The following is a 12,536-nucleotide window of genomic DNA, read 5'->3' on the forward strand; positions in this document are numbered from 1 at the left end:
TATTCCGAAATTCATTTCATTCGATGAAACCGTTTGTGAGATGGAATTAAAAATAACATTTTCGCATGGTTTTTCAACAGCCTGTATCTTTTAAACTGAGCTGATTCGGCAAAAAGGGTAACAAAAAGTGATTTTTTTGACCTCAAGAATCTACTGTTAAAATATTTGTACGAGTCAAAGACTCACCCTGTATAGCCTAGGAGTCCTGTAAACGCACTATGAGATAATATCTTATCCGGAAATATTCTGATGATTCGAAATACTGAAACTTTCTATGCAACCTCAGACTTGAATGTATATAGGGTGGGTTTTCATGATTTCAATAACTGCTATTGGTATGAAGAAACATTCAAAAATGTTCCTAAAAGCGATCTATCCTCCTCCAATGAAAAATTCTGTTTGCAATCTCCTTCTTGTTGAAGGTAAATTGATTAATAGCTCTTGGAGAATAAAGAATACCTACTATACAATCATGAAAAAATATTGTGAGTTAATGCATGGATTAAAAACACAAGTTAAAAAGTGAATTCTACAAGAATTATTCAGCTCTTTAGACAGTTATTGGGTTCATTTTTTAATTCATAATCGTGGCTGATCAAATGGTAACCGCAAATAATTCAATAATTTTTCTAAGCTTTTCCTAATATTATTGTACAGCATACAAGCCTTCGAATGAAAATAGGACTTGCCATATTAATTTCTTAGATCAGAAAATATGCCAATGGCGAATTTCTGAAGACCTATTCTGTAGACAATTATTTTGTTACACGAAAATGATGATAAAATATCCAGTGCATGATGCGCAATTTGAATTTTCGTTAAAACCAAGGAATAGATCAAGTGATTTTAAAAGGCCATAAGAATTTTCATTACTAAACCTCTGAAGTATATTTGTCCACATCCCAGAGGAAAATCTTACTGTATAATACATGGATGTAACAAACCAAAAGACAGGATGAAATATTTCGCGTTTTATTAGTGCATAATAAAACTTTCAGAAATATGATTTTTCGAGTTTCTCCTAATTTTTAAAACGAATCGATTGAGACCAACAGCTAAAATGTCAAGTTATTTCGGAGGAAGGTGACTTTTGTCCCAAAAAGTGCACTGTATTTTAATTTTTTTCGTGCCCTATTTTCAATGTTCATTTTTGTGAAAAATCAACTTATCAACCAAAATCTTCCGTTGCTCAAACCATCAATGATCACACCTGTCGAGGAAGTGATACGATCGTACGCAACAAACCGTTACCGTCGCTACTCAACGTGAAGAAGAAAAGCGAATTTCAAGTGCAAGAATCAGCTGTAGGTCAGGGCTGAGATCTACTGCTCGAAGTTTATCCCCACAGTCTTCTCTCATCCCCGCCTTCAGCGAATCTCGATGAGTCCGACTAAGAATTTGATCCCTATAAAATAATGGCGTCAAAATTATCTCTTCACAATACAAACGCAGATCCTACAATAAACATCTGTGTTTGGAGTAGCGGAGGTCTTGTTCAGATGGCTTCCAAGTTAATTGTGAGTAAAAAGTATAAGCAAGAAAGAGAAAAATATTACGATTTTGTTGAGAGTTGGTGTTTATTTTAAATTTCTGTTGTTGTTTCAGGTGCTGTTGGTAGTACCAGCACTAGTAACTTATTGTGCTGCAACATTCGGCAAAGAACAGTAAGTACAATTTGATTTTTTTTCGGTTAGAGAAAAAATCGATATCGACAGTCCTTTGAGTGGCTCCTGAGGAAAATGATCAATCAAATCTAAAATTCGATTTTAGGTTTTTTCCCTAATACCGAAACTGTTGATCGCATTATTTTCTAAAGAATTCAAGCCTATTTCCTCTTCTCTATCATATAGCCCAAATCTAAAAACAATACTTTTTCGAATCTTTGATTTTTTCCTTATTCATATTGAACCATTGAAAAATAAATTCTGTATCGCATTTTGAATAAATAAGGTGTCTTGTAATTTCTTACTAAAAGTAAGGGTTTTCGAGAAAAAAAAATTCATGAGTATTATAGGCTGAAATTCACTTTATAGGGGACCATCACCAAAATTTTTTTCATTGCCTTCTTTATTCTGTTATTTATCTGGCCTAAGAAAAAAAAGAACATTGCTTCAGATACCATAGCTCTAAATATGCAGGGGCTGCTCAAGAAAAAAAGGACTTTTTTTAACAATTAAGAACCACCCCTTATAATATATATGTATATAAATTTCAAGATACGAGCATAATTCCTAAAGAAAATTTTTTGGACATTTAGATTGAGTTCAATTTTTTTCAGTTTTTCATTTTATGTATCACATATCTATTTGCAGTAGCAAAATATTTCTGCTGCACCTTATCTTACCTCATATTAAATAATTTATTGTGAATTCAATAATAATTGTTTGCCCACTGACGCAATTGTCAATACTCAGTTCTCAAAAAATCACTGATACTTTGGTTTTACGAATTACATTTCATCTATTTATTTGCTTCTTTATAGTTTTTTTACACATAATATCTATTTATTGGCAAAAAGACCAAAAGTTTAGAGTCCAATCCGAGGGATCTCAAAAAAATGTCTTTCTTCGCTTGTTCATGATTTTCCTCAAAATAAAACATGGTATGAAATCAAACAATTCTTTGAGCTTATGAACTATTGACTAATCTCTATAATCTCATGGATTGTAAATTGATTACTGAGAATCAGAGACTTGATCCCAGCTTTGAGTATAGGTGTTAATACTCAGTGGCTTTGAGTATTCAAGCATAATACTCAATGGCTTTGAGACAATTCAGACAATAATGGAGCTCAACACAATTTGTATCATATTGATATTAGGTTAGGTAATCGCTATTTTTCATTTCTTACATCTTTTTGTTATCACTATAATATCATTGCATTTATAATAGGTAAAAGAAATTGGTCTAGCAACAATCAAATAATCTATAATGAAGTGTATCTTCCGTTTGGTCATGAAACCCTTCAATAAAACCAAGGTAAAATATTTGCGATACTAATGATAGCAAATTTTTACAGCGTTCACATTCGAGTGCATCTTCTACCTCCGAAACATCACGAACACCACGAGCACCATGACGACGGTGGCCATAAGGAAATTATAACTATCCATGGTGGCGGAGGAGGATTCGGTGGTGGCGGAGGATTTGGAGGTGGCGATCACCATGGAGGAGGAGGAGGAGGCTACGGAGGTGGCGGTGGATTTGGAGGAGGTGGAGATGACCACCACGGCGGCGGCGGCGGCGGATACGGTGGTGGTTTTGGAGGAGGCGATGATCACCACGGAGGCGGAGGTTTCGGAGGCGGCTTCGGAGACGACCACCACGGTGGTGGTGGTGGAGGAGGATTTGGAGGGGACGACCACCACGGCGGTGGAGGAGGAGGATTTGGAGGAGGATTCGGCGGAGGATTTGGAGGCGGTGATGACCATCATGGAGGAGGAGGCTATGGCGGCGGTGGTGGACATGGCCATGGTGGTGGCACCATTGTACTTAATACCGCTGGCAGTTCCCTAGGAAGTTTACTGAGTGGAGGAGGCCATGGTGGCGGATATGGAGGAGGTAACGGTGGTGACCATCACGGATCTGGCGGTGGTGGAGGATTTGGAGGCGGATATGGTGGTGGTCACGATGACCATCATGGTGGCGGCGGCGGAGGATTCGGAGGCGGTTTCGGAGGTGGATTCGGAGGTGGTGATGGAGGTCACCACGGAGGCGGAGGAGGAGGCAGTTACGATAGCCACCATGGCGGTAGTGGAGGCGGATTTGGCGGAGGATCCTCTGGAGGTCACGACAGCCATCATGGCGGTGGCGGCGGAGGCTACGGAGGTGGTTTCGGAGGAGGTTTTGGAGGTTCTTCTGGAGGCGACAGCCATCACGGAGGTGGCGGTGGAGGAGGATACGGAGGAGGCTTCGGAGGTTCTTCCGGAGGTTATGACAGCCACCACGGAGGCGGTGGTGGCGGAGGAGGTTACGGCGGAGGCTTTGGCGGTTCTGCTGGAGGCCACGACAGTCATCACGGAGGAGGTGGTGGTGGAGGAGGTTACGGCGGAGGCTTTGGAGGTTCAGCTGGAGGCCACGACAGTCATCACGGAGGCGGTGGTGGCGGCGGTTTTGGTGGAGGTTTCGGAGGTGGTCACGGAAGTGGCGGATTCAGTCCTAGTGCTGGTGGCCATGGTGGTGATAATGGCGGATACCACTATTAATTTCCGTACTTCGAGCCAAAGTACCTCTCAATCAAGTCTGTGTCAATTAGCCCTTAAGTTCTTTATTTATCGTCACTCTTATGTGTCTCGTGTGCCGTATGAATGTTCTGTATATATTGTTAAGTTTTTACTTCGTTGTAATAAATTTTTAAGAACCTTATTTTTGCTTTCATCTCACGTACGATACAGTTTCAATAATAATTCATATATTCATTATTTCAAGTGGAAATGAAAGAGACGGGTTCCAAAGAGCTTTTTTGATTTTCAATGATCAAAAATCACACGAAAAGAGGGAACAATACAAATCTAATGAATATACATTTTTAGGAGTTTCTCAATTGGTATCAAAGTTCAATGCCATCATTCAGAATTGTGTCGTTATTTTAGAATATTACCTAATTCAATATTCATTAAAATTAAAGAATACATTATTCCGAGAGAAAAGAGATACATTGTTAAGAAAATAGCTTGAAATCATCCTCAGTATCGAACACTATTTTTGTATTCCATTGGAAAATTACATGAGATAAATAATGGAAACAAAATTCTAAAAAACATATAATATGAATCATGTCTATAGTTCGAAAATGTCTGAATTCTGAACCTACATTTTATAATATAAAAGTTATAAAATACAAATATGGGTACGACTCACAATTGAAGTTTTGTGGGAAAAATGGTGTGGAAGAATAATCTTATGAATTAAACAGCCTCAAAGAGGTTAGTGGTTGAATTTCTAGGAACAAGCATTTCCGGAAAGAATTGTACAATACAATGCACTTTTCTGTTATATATGAACCTTCCGAATGGAACAACAATATTTAAAGGTAGAAATACTGGAAACTCTTGGATATTATTTGTGTTTGAAGATATTTCCCATTTTCCATTAGTGAAAACAAATTTCTGAGTCACACTATACAATAAGGCCCTTCAAAGTATTTCTCCAGGGATGCTTCTTTCCACAGAATATTTTCATGATCATGATACAAGTGTTTGGAGGAAAATTCTGAATTGATCAGGAGCGCTATCATAGTAACATTAATTTGTCCTTATCTCTAATATTTTTTTAAATTTCATAATGAGAAAAAACTTAGTCGTGAATTAGAAATCTTAAATAATACATTGAAAACCCGACTTCAAAATACACCACTGTGAATTGAATACTCAATGATAATACACGTGTCAAGAAATAACGCATCCACCAAAATATCCATGAATATCGTGCGATATTGTTAATTTATACTGAAAATGCATGAAGAATAAGACAAGAAGCATTCACTCATGGACCATTTATTTGATTTCAATCATTTTACTTTTCTTGAAAATGATATTCCTATATGATAAATCTATACTGAAAAATCAGTAATTTTGATCACGATTTCGGTAGATCATAAGTTCACTTTTGCAACAAGAAGGTAGTTGGGAATTTCATATTCTTTTTTTCGACCATTTTCTTACATTAGACACCATTAGGAAATCTCCAAAAATTTCTAATGGTTTCCATGAACACTATTGAGTCTTGGTAATGAATTGGTAAGCCATGTTCTCTATTTTATCATTTCATCAATCATCTTGAGGTAAACAATGTAGGGACTTGTTTTGAAACAATTTTCTTTCATTATCAAGGTCCTTGTACTTAATAGACAAACCAATCACGATGAAGGGTATTAACCACCGAAATATCACACTCAAATTCAACTTCAAGAATAAAGCACACGTTTGAAAGCTTATAACTTATGGCTAACGTAAAAGCTGAAAAGAGGTTAACAGATTTTCAGATTGATTTCTTTGCCTCTGGGTGTTATTTTTTCAATCTGCCGTATTATATCGAGATTGTTCCATTCCACTTGCTACGAAGAAGGTCTTTGTTTAGTTTCCTATTTTTTTTTTATCAGAAAAGATGAAAAATCTCTCTCGGTATGTTTGAATACAACCAAGACAGGAATATCTTTTGGCAGACACTCCCAGTTGGGAGATTCATTGTGCCTATGTTCAGTTCTTGCCTTGTGGTATCTTGAACTGGAGAGCAACCAAAACGTAGGTCAGTATGTTGGCAAATATCTGAAACACATCGAAAAATAATGTGGCGATTGAAGAAATCAAACATCTTATTACCGGTCCAGCGATTCCTAAATCGATGCTGAATATTCCATTTGCGGTGAGCGATTGGTGCTGTTTTATTTTCTCGATGAAAATTCTCAGTTGCAAATGGTCAGGAGGTGTAGAAACTCTGGTGGAATATTCCATCAGGAAACAAGTATACCCGTGTATCTGAAAGCAGCAGTCACTGAGGGAATAACATTGAAATTGTTGAAATACACTACAGAATAGTGAAAATTCTGTTGAATATGTTGGTAAAGTTTCGTCGTTTTCTGTGGTCGTGAAGCTCATTCTCGGCAGTTACTTTTCAAGAACAATAATGGACGAATTTTCAAGTGAACCATCTTTTTCGGAAAATTTGGAAGGCCAACTTTCGACACGTATATCTCACAGAAATATCATTGTAAAGCTGGAATTTATATTTTATTTCGAAAAAGCAGCTATTATTTTGAAAAATCTTTAAATCTTATCGACCTCAGTGCAACCCTTTGGTCCTACGATTTTTTAAGTAACTCAAATTTTTCGGACTTTTTCGAAGGTACTTAAATCATCGTAGAGCTAAAAGTGATACATATTCTCTTTTCCCTTCAGAAGAAGCAGTTCTTGGGAGGTTGTCTTGAATGTACCGAACCATTGTTAATAATTACGAATTAGCTGTTTCATTTTTCCGCGTCCAGTCCCGTACTTGAGGAATTGCATTGAACTTGAGGGAAGGATAACTCCACCATCTTGTATATTCAATAAAAGCGACATATCTACATTTCTCACCTTTGAAAACCCACATATATGGAATAGAATCGTTTTAGTTTCACTTACCAGGTTGTACAGCTTCTGAGCATTCCTTAAAAAGACAAAGAGTCCAACTGAATGTAAGATGGTATACTCCACGTTCAGAACAAATATAGTGTCAGCATCTGGAGAATCGAAAGTATACGCCAGGCCTATTATTACCGAATACCAATTGATCACCAACAAAATAATTTCGATAACAACATGAATGAGGAATATTGGATTGAAACAATTGTTCATATTGTACATGATCTCGCTCAGTTCCTCGTGCAGAATCCTAAAATACTCGATCATCTCCGCCGTTGACAACTTGGAAAGCTCAGGGGATAATAGCTCGTGGTCGGTTTTGCAGACTTCGTAGGAAAAAAATATGAATATATCTTGTTTGTTATCCGAACCAGTGATTCGTTTCATCGGATAAATTTCGTTGTATTTCAGGGCGTTCAAACTCAATTTTTCGAAGCAAGTGAAGGCTCCGATAAGAAAGGCAATATTAGTTAGGACGACAACGTAAAAAAGGAGTACCACATTCTGTATGAGCTTTCCTAGAACGAAACAGAAAGTAAATTTAGTTTCGTACGATATTGAGGCATGAAGGTAGAACAACAAACCAAAATCTGCCAAGAGAAGAAATAAGAAGAATAGGAGAAAGGTGGTGTTCAGATTTTTTATGACACCAAGTGCTGAGTCGCATAAAATACCATATCTGGTCATTTTGCTCAGATCACTGAGCACCTTAGCCCAACTGTTGGCCTTGAAACAATTCACTGTTATGATAATCATAATGTAACAGTAATAAGTCATATCAGTGATACCGTTAAGAATAATCGGCAAATCATTTTTCTTAGACAAAACGCTGAATTCGACATAGATTAGGAAGTGTAGAACCAAAAGGACTACCAAAATTATTGACCAGGCGATGTAAAGTAGGGATCTATGGAATATACATCGGCCCTTTTCGTGTGTTGTAGTCACGGGAAATATGCCGAAGAACCTGTAGAAATAGTGAACGATTCTCATCGATTTGCAAATACATATTTTCGGAGTAGAGCTCATGCTGGGCTTGACGGTATTGTTTACAGTGTGGGGCATGTTGTACTGTTGAGGTAGGAATGTTCCAGTTAATCTCTCCAAGCTGGTCGGAATTGTAGGGCCACCAGGACGTAGGTCACCACGGTTCCAGATATCTGAAAATTAAAAGCGTATACATTTCTAAAAAACTAAGAGCAGTGTGACCATATGAATCTGACAAATGGTTGCATTTTTCTGTTATAGAATTCCACAACATAGAACATAGAATTCCCCTGAGTACGCCCCTGCAGCCTTTCGAAAATATCGGGAACATCGCGTATATCGCTCTCGGTGCTTCGAGAATATTCTCGAACAGGGGCGTATCGATATAAGAAACACGCGGTGGGTTTGAGGGGCAGTTTAGTGTTATAAATAAAGAACGGAATGATCGGTGAATAATTTCAAAGATTTACAGCAAAGAAGTGGAAGTAAATTAGTGATCATGTAAATAAATTAGAGTTGGTCCTTAGTGTAGTAGTAGTGGAAATAGATTATACATTGTGAGGAAGTAGACAATTTAAACAACTCAATAGAAATACTATTTTTTCTTCACCTTTTTTTCCGAATCGGCTAGGTTTAAAAGATACAGGCTGTTGAAAAACCATAAAGAAATAGTTATTCAATCAACTAGGTTATTAATGAAAGCGATTAATGATTGAGATATTTTAATGTTCGCGATCATTAATCGCTCAAATAATGAACGAGTTGATTACAAGATTTTTCCGTCTACCACATTTTGAATTGAATGTGAATTCTTGATTGCAAAAATAGAGAAGTCCATAGAGGGCATATTCGAGTTGTGACATTTTGAGTAAATCACATTGATATCGTTCATTATAATATCTGTTAAAGAATGTATGGAGCTGGAGTTGTAGTACATAGATTTATTGATTACTCTCTAACCATCAGAATTTTTCTGCAACCTCCACAATTCTCTTCTCAATTCACCCGCTAGGTACAACGAAAATCAATGCGACATACAAATAAAATAATTATTTGGGAAGCTGCTGAATGCTTCTATGTTCGATTACCCATGACAATAATGCATTAATAGGAAATTAACCAATAAAAGGGTTCATTAACTGCTAATTTCGTGTACGTTAAACAAAAGAGGAAGTTAATCTTTGGTTAAACAGTGCTATTATTAAGAGGTCGGAGGAAAATGTTATTTTTAGTTCTACCTCACAAACGGTTCTATGGAATGAAATAAATTTCGGAATATAGTTTTTCATTTACTTGATGGATCTTTTTCGATCACAAGGTATCAATCACGTCTTCAAGTATTCCTATTGTGACCATTATATACTATAAAAATACCAAAAATTCAAAGAACCCAACTCTTGAAACTATATCGGACGCTATCTGAGGCATATTTGAAGGTTTTGTAAGATAAAAGTAGGGGTGGCACAGCTCAATATGAAAACTTAAAATGGCTATATCTTTTTATCAGGGCCGAATCGGAAAAAATGGTATGGGAAAAGGTGTTTCTTTTGACCTCAATACTCTATATGTTAAAATATTTGTTAGAGTTGAAGATTCACCCTGTATAATAGTAGCTCTTGAAATACAGGACGTTAGAATATTCTATATCGAGGATGTTCCTTAGGAAGATGAAAATTGGGATAAGAATTGATGAGTCAGTTGTGACATTGACTATAAATACTGAATGGATGTAGTCATTTTGCAATAAATTTAAGTTCAAATCCAATTACGCTATCACAATTACTTCGAAAGCAAGTAGTGTAGCTTTAGATAAATCCTACACCAAACAGTCGATTATAATAAAATTCGGACTTAATAAAATGTAATAAAATGGTAACAAATTTTAATATGTTTTCGGTTTTGGCGGGGTGATCTAGATGGTGTAGATTAAAATCAGAAATCAGTCATCGGTCAACGCTTCAGTATGCGGGATCTAGTTACGGAAAATTTACCCAACAGAATTCATAATCAAAATTTCAATTCATTCCATAAACGTGTTCTTAACTTACGGATGCTAGGAGCTTGGTTCCAACTGTAAAAATGTCAGACGCTTTTATGGTTGGCTTCTGCGACGATAGGGTGTATATTAACATCTCAACCTGAAAGCACATTACGGAATTACACCCTTTCGATCGAAACCAACAATTCTCCACGTATTCACCTGGTATGCCTCAGTTTCGCTCAATTTACTAATGGGGTATTTGAACAGAAACGACAATGTATCATCGCTCTGAAAGCAAATAAAGATGGTAATTAATCTGATTGTACAATAAAATAAAGGCTGAAAGAAATGATGATATAATATGGAGGAGGTTGGGGGGTCAATTGCGCCCCAACACAATTCAATTCATTTCCAGACCGATGCCTATCTATGTAATTCGATGTTTTAGGTCATAACACAAAGGGAATGAATAAATTAAAAATATCGATTTCTTGGGCTATTAACAATACTCCACTACCTATTCCCTTTGAAATGAACACGTCTATTTACAGCTAATTTGCGTCAAGAAACAAAGATAGGTATCTAACTCTTAACACAAAGGACAGGAAATTTCCACCTCAAATTGAAGAAAGTATTCAGAGAACTGAATTTTACGGCCTCATTCTGTATTTTATATCGGTTTTTATGTTCATGCGATCTTTTCTTCAAGCTCACGAATATATTCACCCAGATCTACACGGTGATTCAACAGGGCTCAATGGGTTGATAACTCTAGGAAATTTTGGGATGGGAGAATGGTTCAAACTTTGACAGATTCGACCCTACTTAGCCAATAAACTAAAATTACTTTCGACTTTATGGAATGGTCCAATAGTGGCGAAACAAGATACGTACTGCCCTGCTGAAAATACCCATTTTTTATGTCATATACTGAATCTACATGACACTTGTCATACTTTATCTGTGTGCCTTCTTGAAGAAGACCACAGTTTCCAAAAAAATTCATGGTTATGTCTGTTTTAACTAGAGATGATGTAAATGTATGATTTTTTTTTATTGAACTCCCGAAAAGTTTTCGAGTCTTCTTGTATCACTTTTTCGGTGGTACGAAAGACACTGTGTAGGTGTGAAATGAGTAGTATTTAATAATTATTTTGGGCTTCAGAAGGCATTCATATTTGACTTCTTTCTTCACAAAATATTAATGTTTTTTGGACAAGGAATCAACACCTATATTTTCCGATTCATAGTAATCTGAGTATACACTATGTAGATTTTCCATTCGTGTCATAGTTAATTATGATACAAATTCTTCGAACTTGGAAAAAAGAAGAAGAAGAATTTTTCTCGAGTGAAGAATTATCTTTAATCATATTTCTACTCATGTATTCCTGAATATTATCTTGCTTCATCCTCATCATTCATTGCACACTGCAAATATCTTAATACTCACCAAGTGGTTCATTTCTTCTGTATCAAAGCACACATTGCAAACCCCAATAGCAGATAAATAGGCAAATAGTTGCTTGGAAAAAATTTCCTTGAAACTTCCCTGAAAATCTGTCATAACAGCCACATAGATATTGATCACCAAGGTTAAACAAGTACACAAACTCCAGAAAATGAATGAAGGGTTCATGAATTCATTAACTTCATCTACAATCCTGATGATCTCCATATGAGCATGTTTGAATTTAGTCACTCTGCTGATTAAACTCATTTTTTCCTCAGTCTTTAGCCCGGAAAGCCTGTTCATCATATGGCTTTTCAAAGATGAAGAATAGGCGTTGTATATTCGTTTGGTCATCACACATTCGCTTTTGAATTGAAACAATATATCCATTTGCATGTAGAAACCAAAAATCAGACACATAGTCCTGAATATGCAAGTTTTGTCATATTTCACGAAGAAGAAGGCGATGGAAAATATTATTTCCCATCCAAGAATTAGTACGCTCATTGAGATCCATTTTCTGGTTTGATTCTCAGATATGATCTCCGTGACCCCATAAAAATTCCTTTTATGCATCAAATGCGATTCAACATTGAACATGTTCACTCTGTGTTCAGATTTCAGGAACGGAAAAAACGATAGGAACAAAGCTGATGATACTATGACACATTCGCTGATTATTTCCAAGCATATTTGATCACCACTGGCACATCTTCTGATTGACTCAATGATATATAAGCCATCAAGAATGACTAGGATGATGTGGTGAACCAAGTTAACGATCAATAACTTTTTGACTGTGCGAAATTTCGGAGCATGTTCATAATTCGGATTCCTATGCTTGCAGAATCCCCTTATTGGTAAAACAATGATGGATTTTAACACTGTAATGTATGTGAGGCAAACTAGGCAGTTTGAAGACCGACGTTTTCGGTCTTTAATATCTTCAGTAGAGACTGCCATTGTTTTATCGCTGTTCGTCGACTCAAAGCGA

The 12,536-nt window shown here is 36.5% G+C and overlaps 2 protein-coding genes across 2 annotated transcripts; one reads left to right on the forward strand and one right to left on the reverse strand.

Moving 5' to 3' along the window:
- The first annotated feature begins 1,178 nt into the window (after positions 1 to 1,178).
- On the forward strand, positions 1,179 to 4,365 carry LOC123315046 (glycine-rich cell wall structural protein-like). The gene is made up of 3 exons (XM_044900596.1): positions 1,179 to 1,517; positions 1,606 to 1,664; positions 3,020 to 4,365. The coding sequence occupies exons 1-3, from the start codon at positions 1,416 to 1,418 to the stop codon at positions 4,203 to 4,205; spliced, it is 1,347 nt and encodes a 448-aa protein (XP_044756531.1). The 5' UTR covers positions 1,179 to 1,415; the 3' UTR covers positions 4,206 to 4,365.
- A 3,382-nt stretch (positions 4,366 to 7,747) lies between these two features.
- On the reverse strand, positions 7,748 to 12,498 carry LOC123316007. Its single transcript, XM_044901920.1, has 4 exons — positions 11,543 to 12,498; positions 10,309 to 10,377; positions 10,157 to 10,246; positions 7,748 to 8,281 (listed from the first exon to the last, which is right to left on the reverse strand). The coding sequence occupies exons 1-4, from the start codon at positions 12,140 to 12,142 to the stop codon at positions 8,216 to 8,218; spliced, it is 825 nt and encodes a 274-aa protein (XP_044757855.1). The 5' UTR covers positions 12,143 to 12,498; the 3' UTR covers positions 7,748 to 8,215.
- Positions 12,499 to 12,536: the final 38 nt, after the last annotated feature.

Source organism: Coccinella septempunctata, chromosome 1, assembly GCF_907165205.1.
Source record: "Coccinella septempunctata chromosome 1, icCocSept1.1, whole genome shotgun sequence".
In the NCBI taxonomy this organism is placed as follows: Eukaryota; Metazoa; Arthropoda; class Insecta; order Coleoptera; family Coccinellidae; genus Coccinella; species Coccinella septempunctata.

Excerpts from the sequence above, each read along its gene's own strand:
- LOC123316007 (XM_044901920.1), bottom strand. The coding sequence starts at position 12,142 with ATGTTCAATGTTGAATCGCATTTGATGCATAAAAGGAATTTTTATGGG. Across the intron at positions 10,247-10,308 it reads GCGAAACTGAGGCATACCAG|GTTGAGATGTTAATATACAC; the intron begins GTGAATACGTGG and ends ATGTGCTTTCAG. Across the intron at positions 8,282-10,156 it reads GAACCAAGCTCCTAGCATCC|ATATCTGGAACCGTGGTGAC; the intron begins GTAAGTTAAGAA and ends TTTAATTTTCAG.
- LOC123315046 (XM_044900596.1), top strand. The coding sequence starts at position 1,416 with ATGGCGTCAAAATTATCTCTTCACAATACAAACGCAGATCCTACAATA. Across the intron at positions 1,518-1,605 it reads AGATGGCTTCCAAGTTAATT|GTGCTGTTGGTAGTACCAGC; the intron begins GTGAGTAAAAAG and ends TTGTTGTTTCAG. Across the intron at positions 1,665-3,019 it reads GCAACATTCGGCAAAGAACA|CGTTCACATTCGAGTGCATC; the intron begins GTAAGTACAATT and ends AAATTTTTACAG.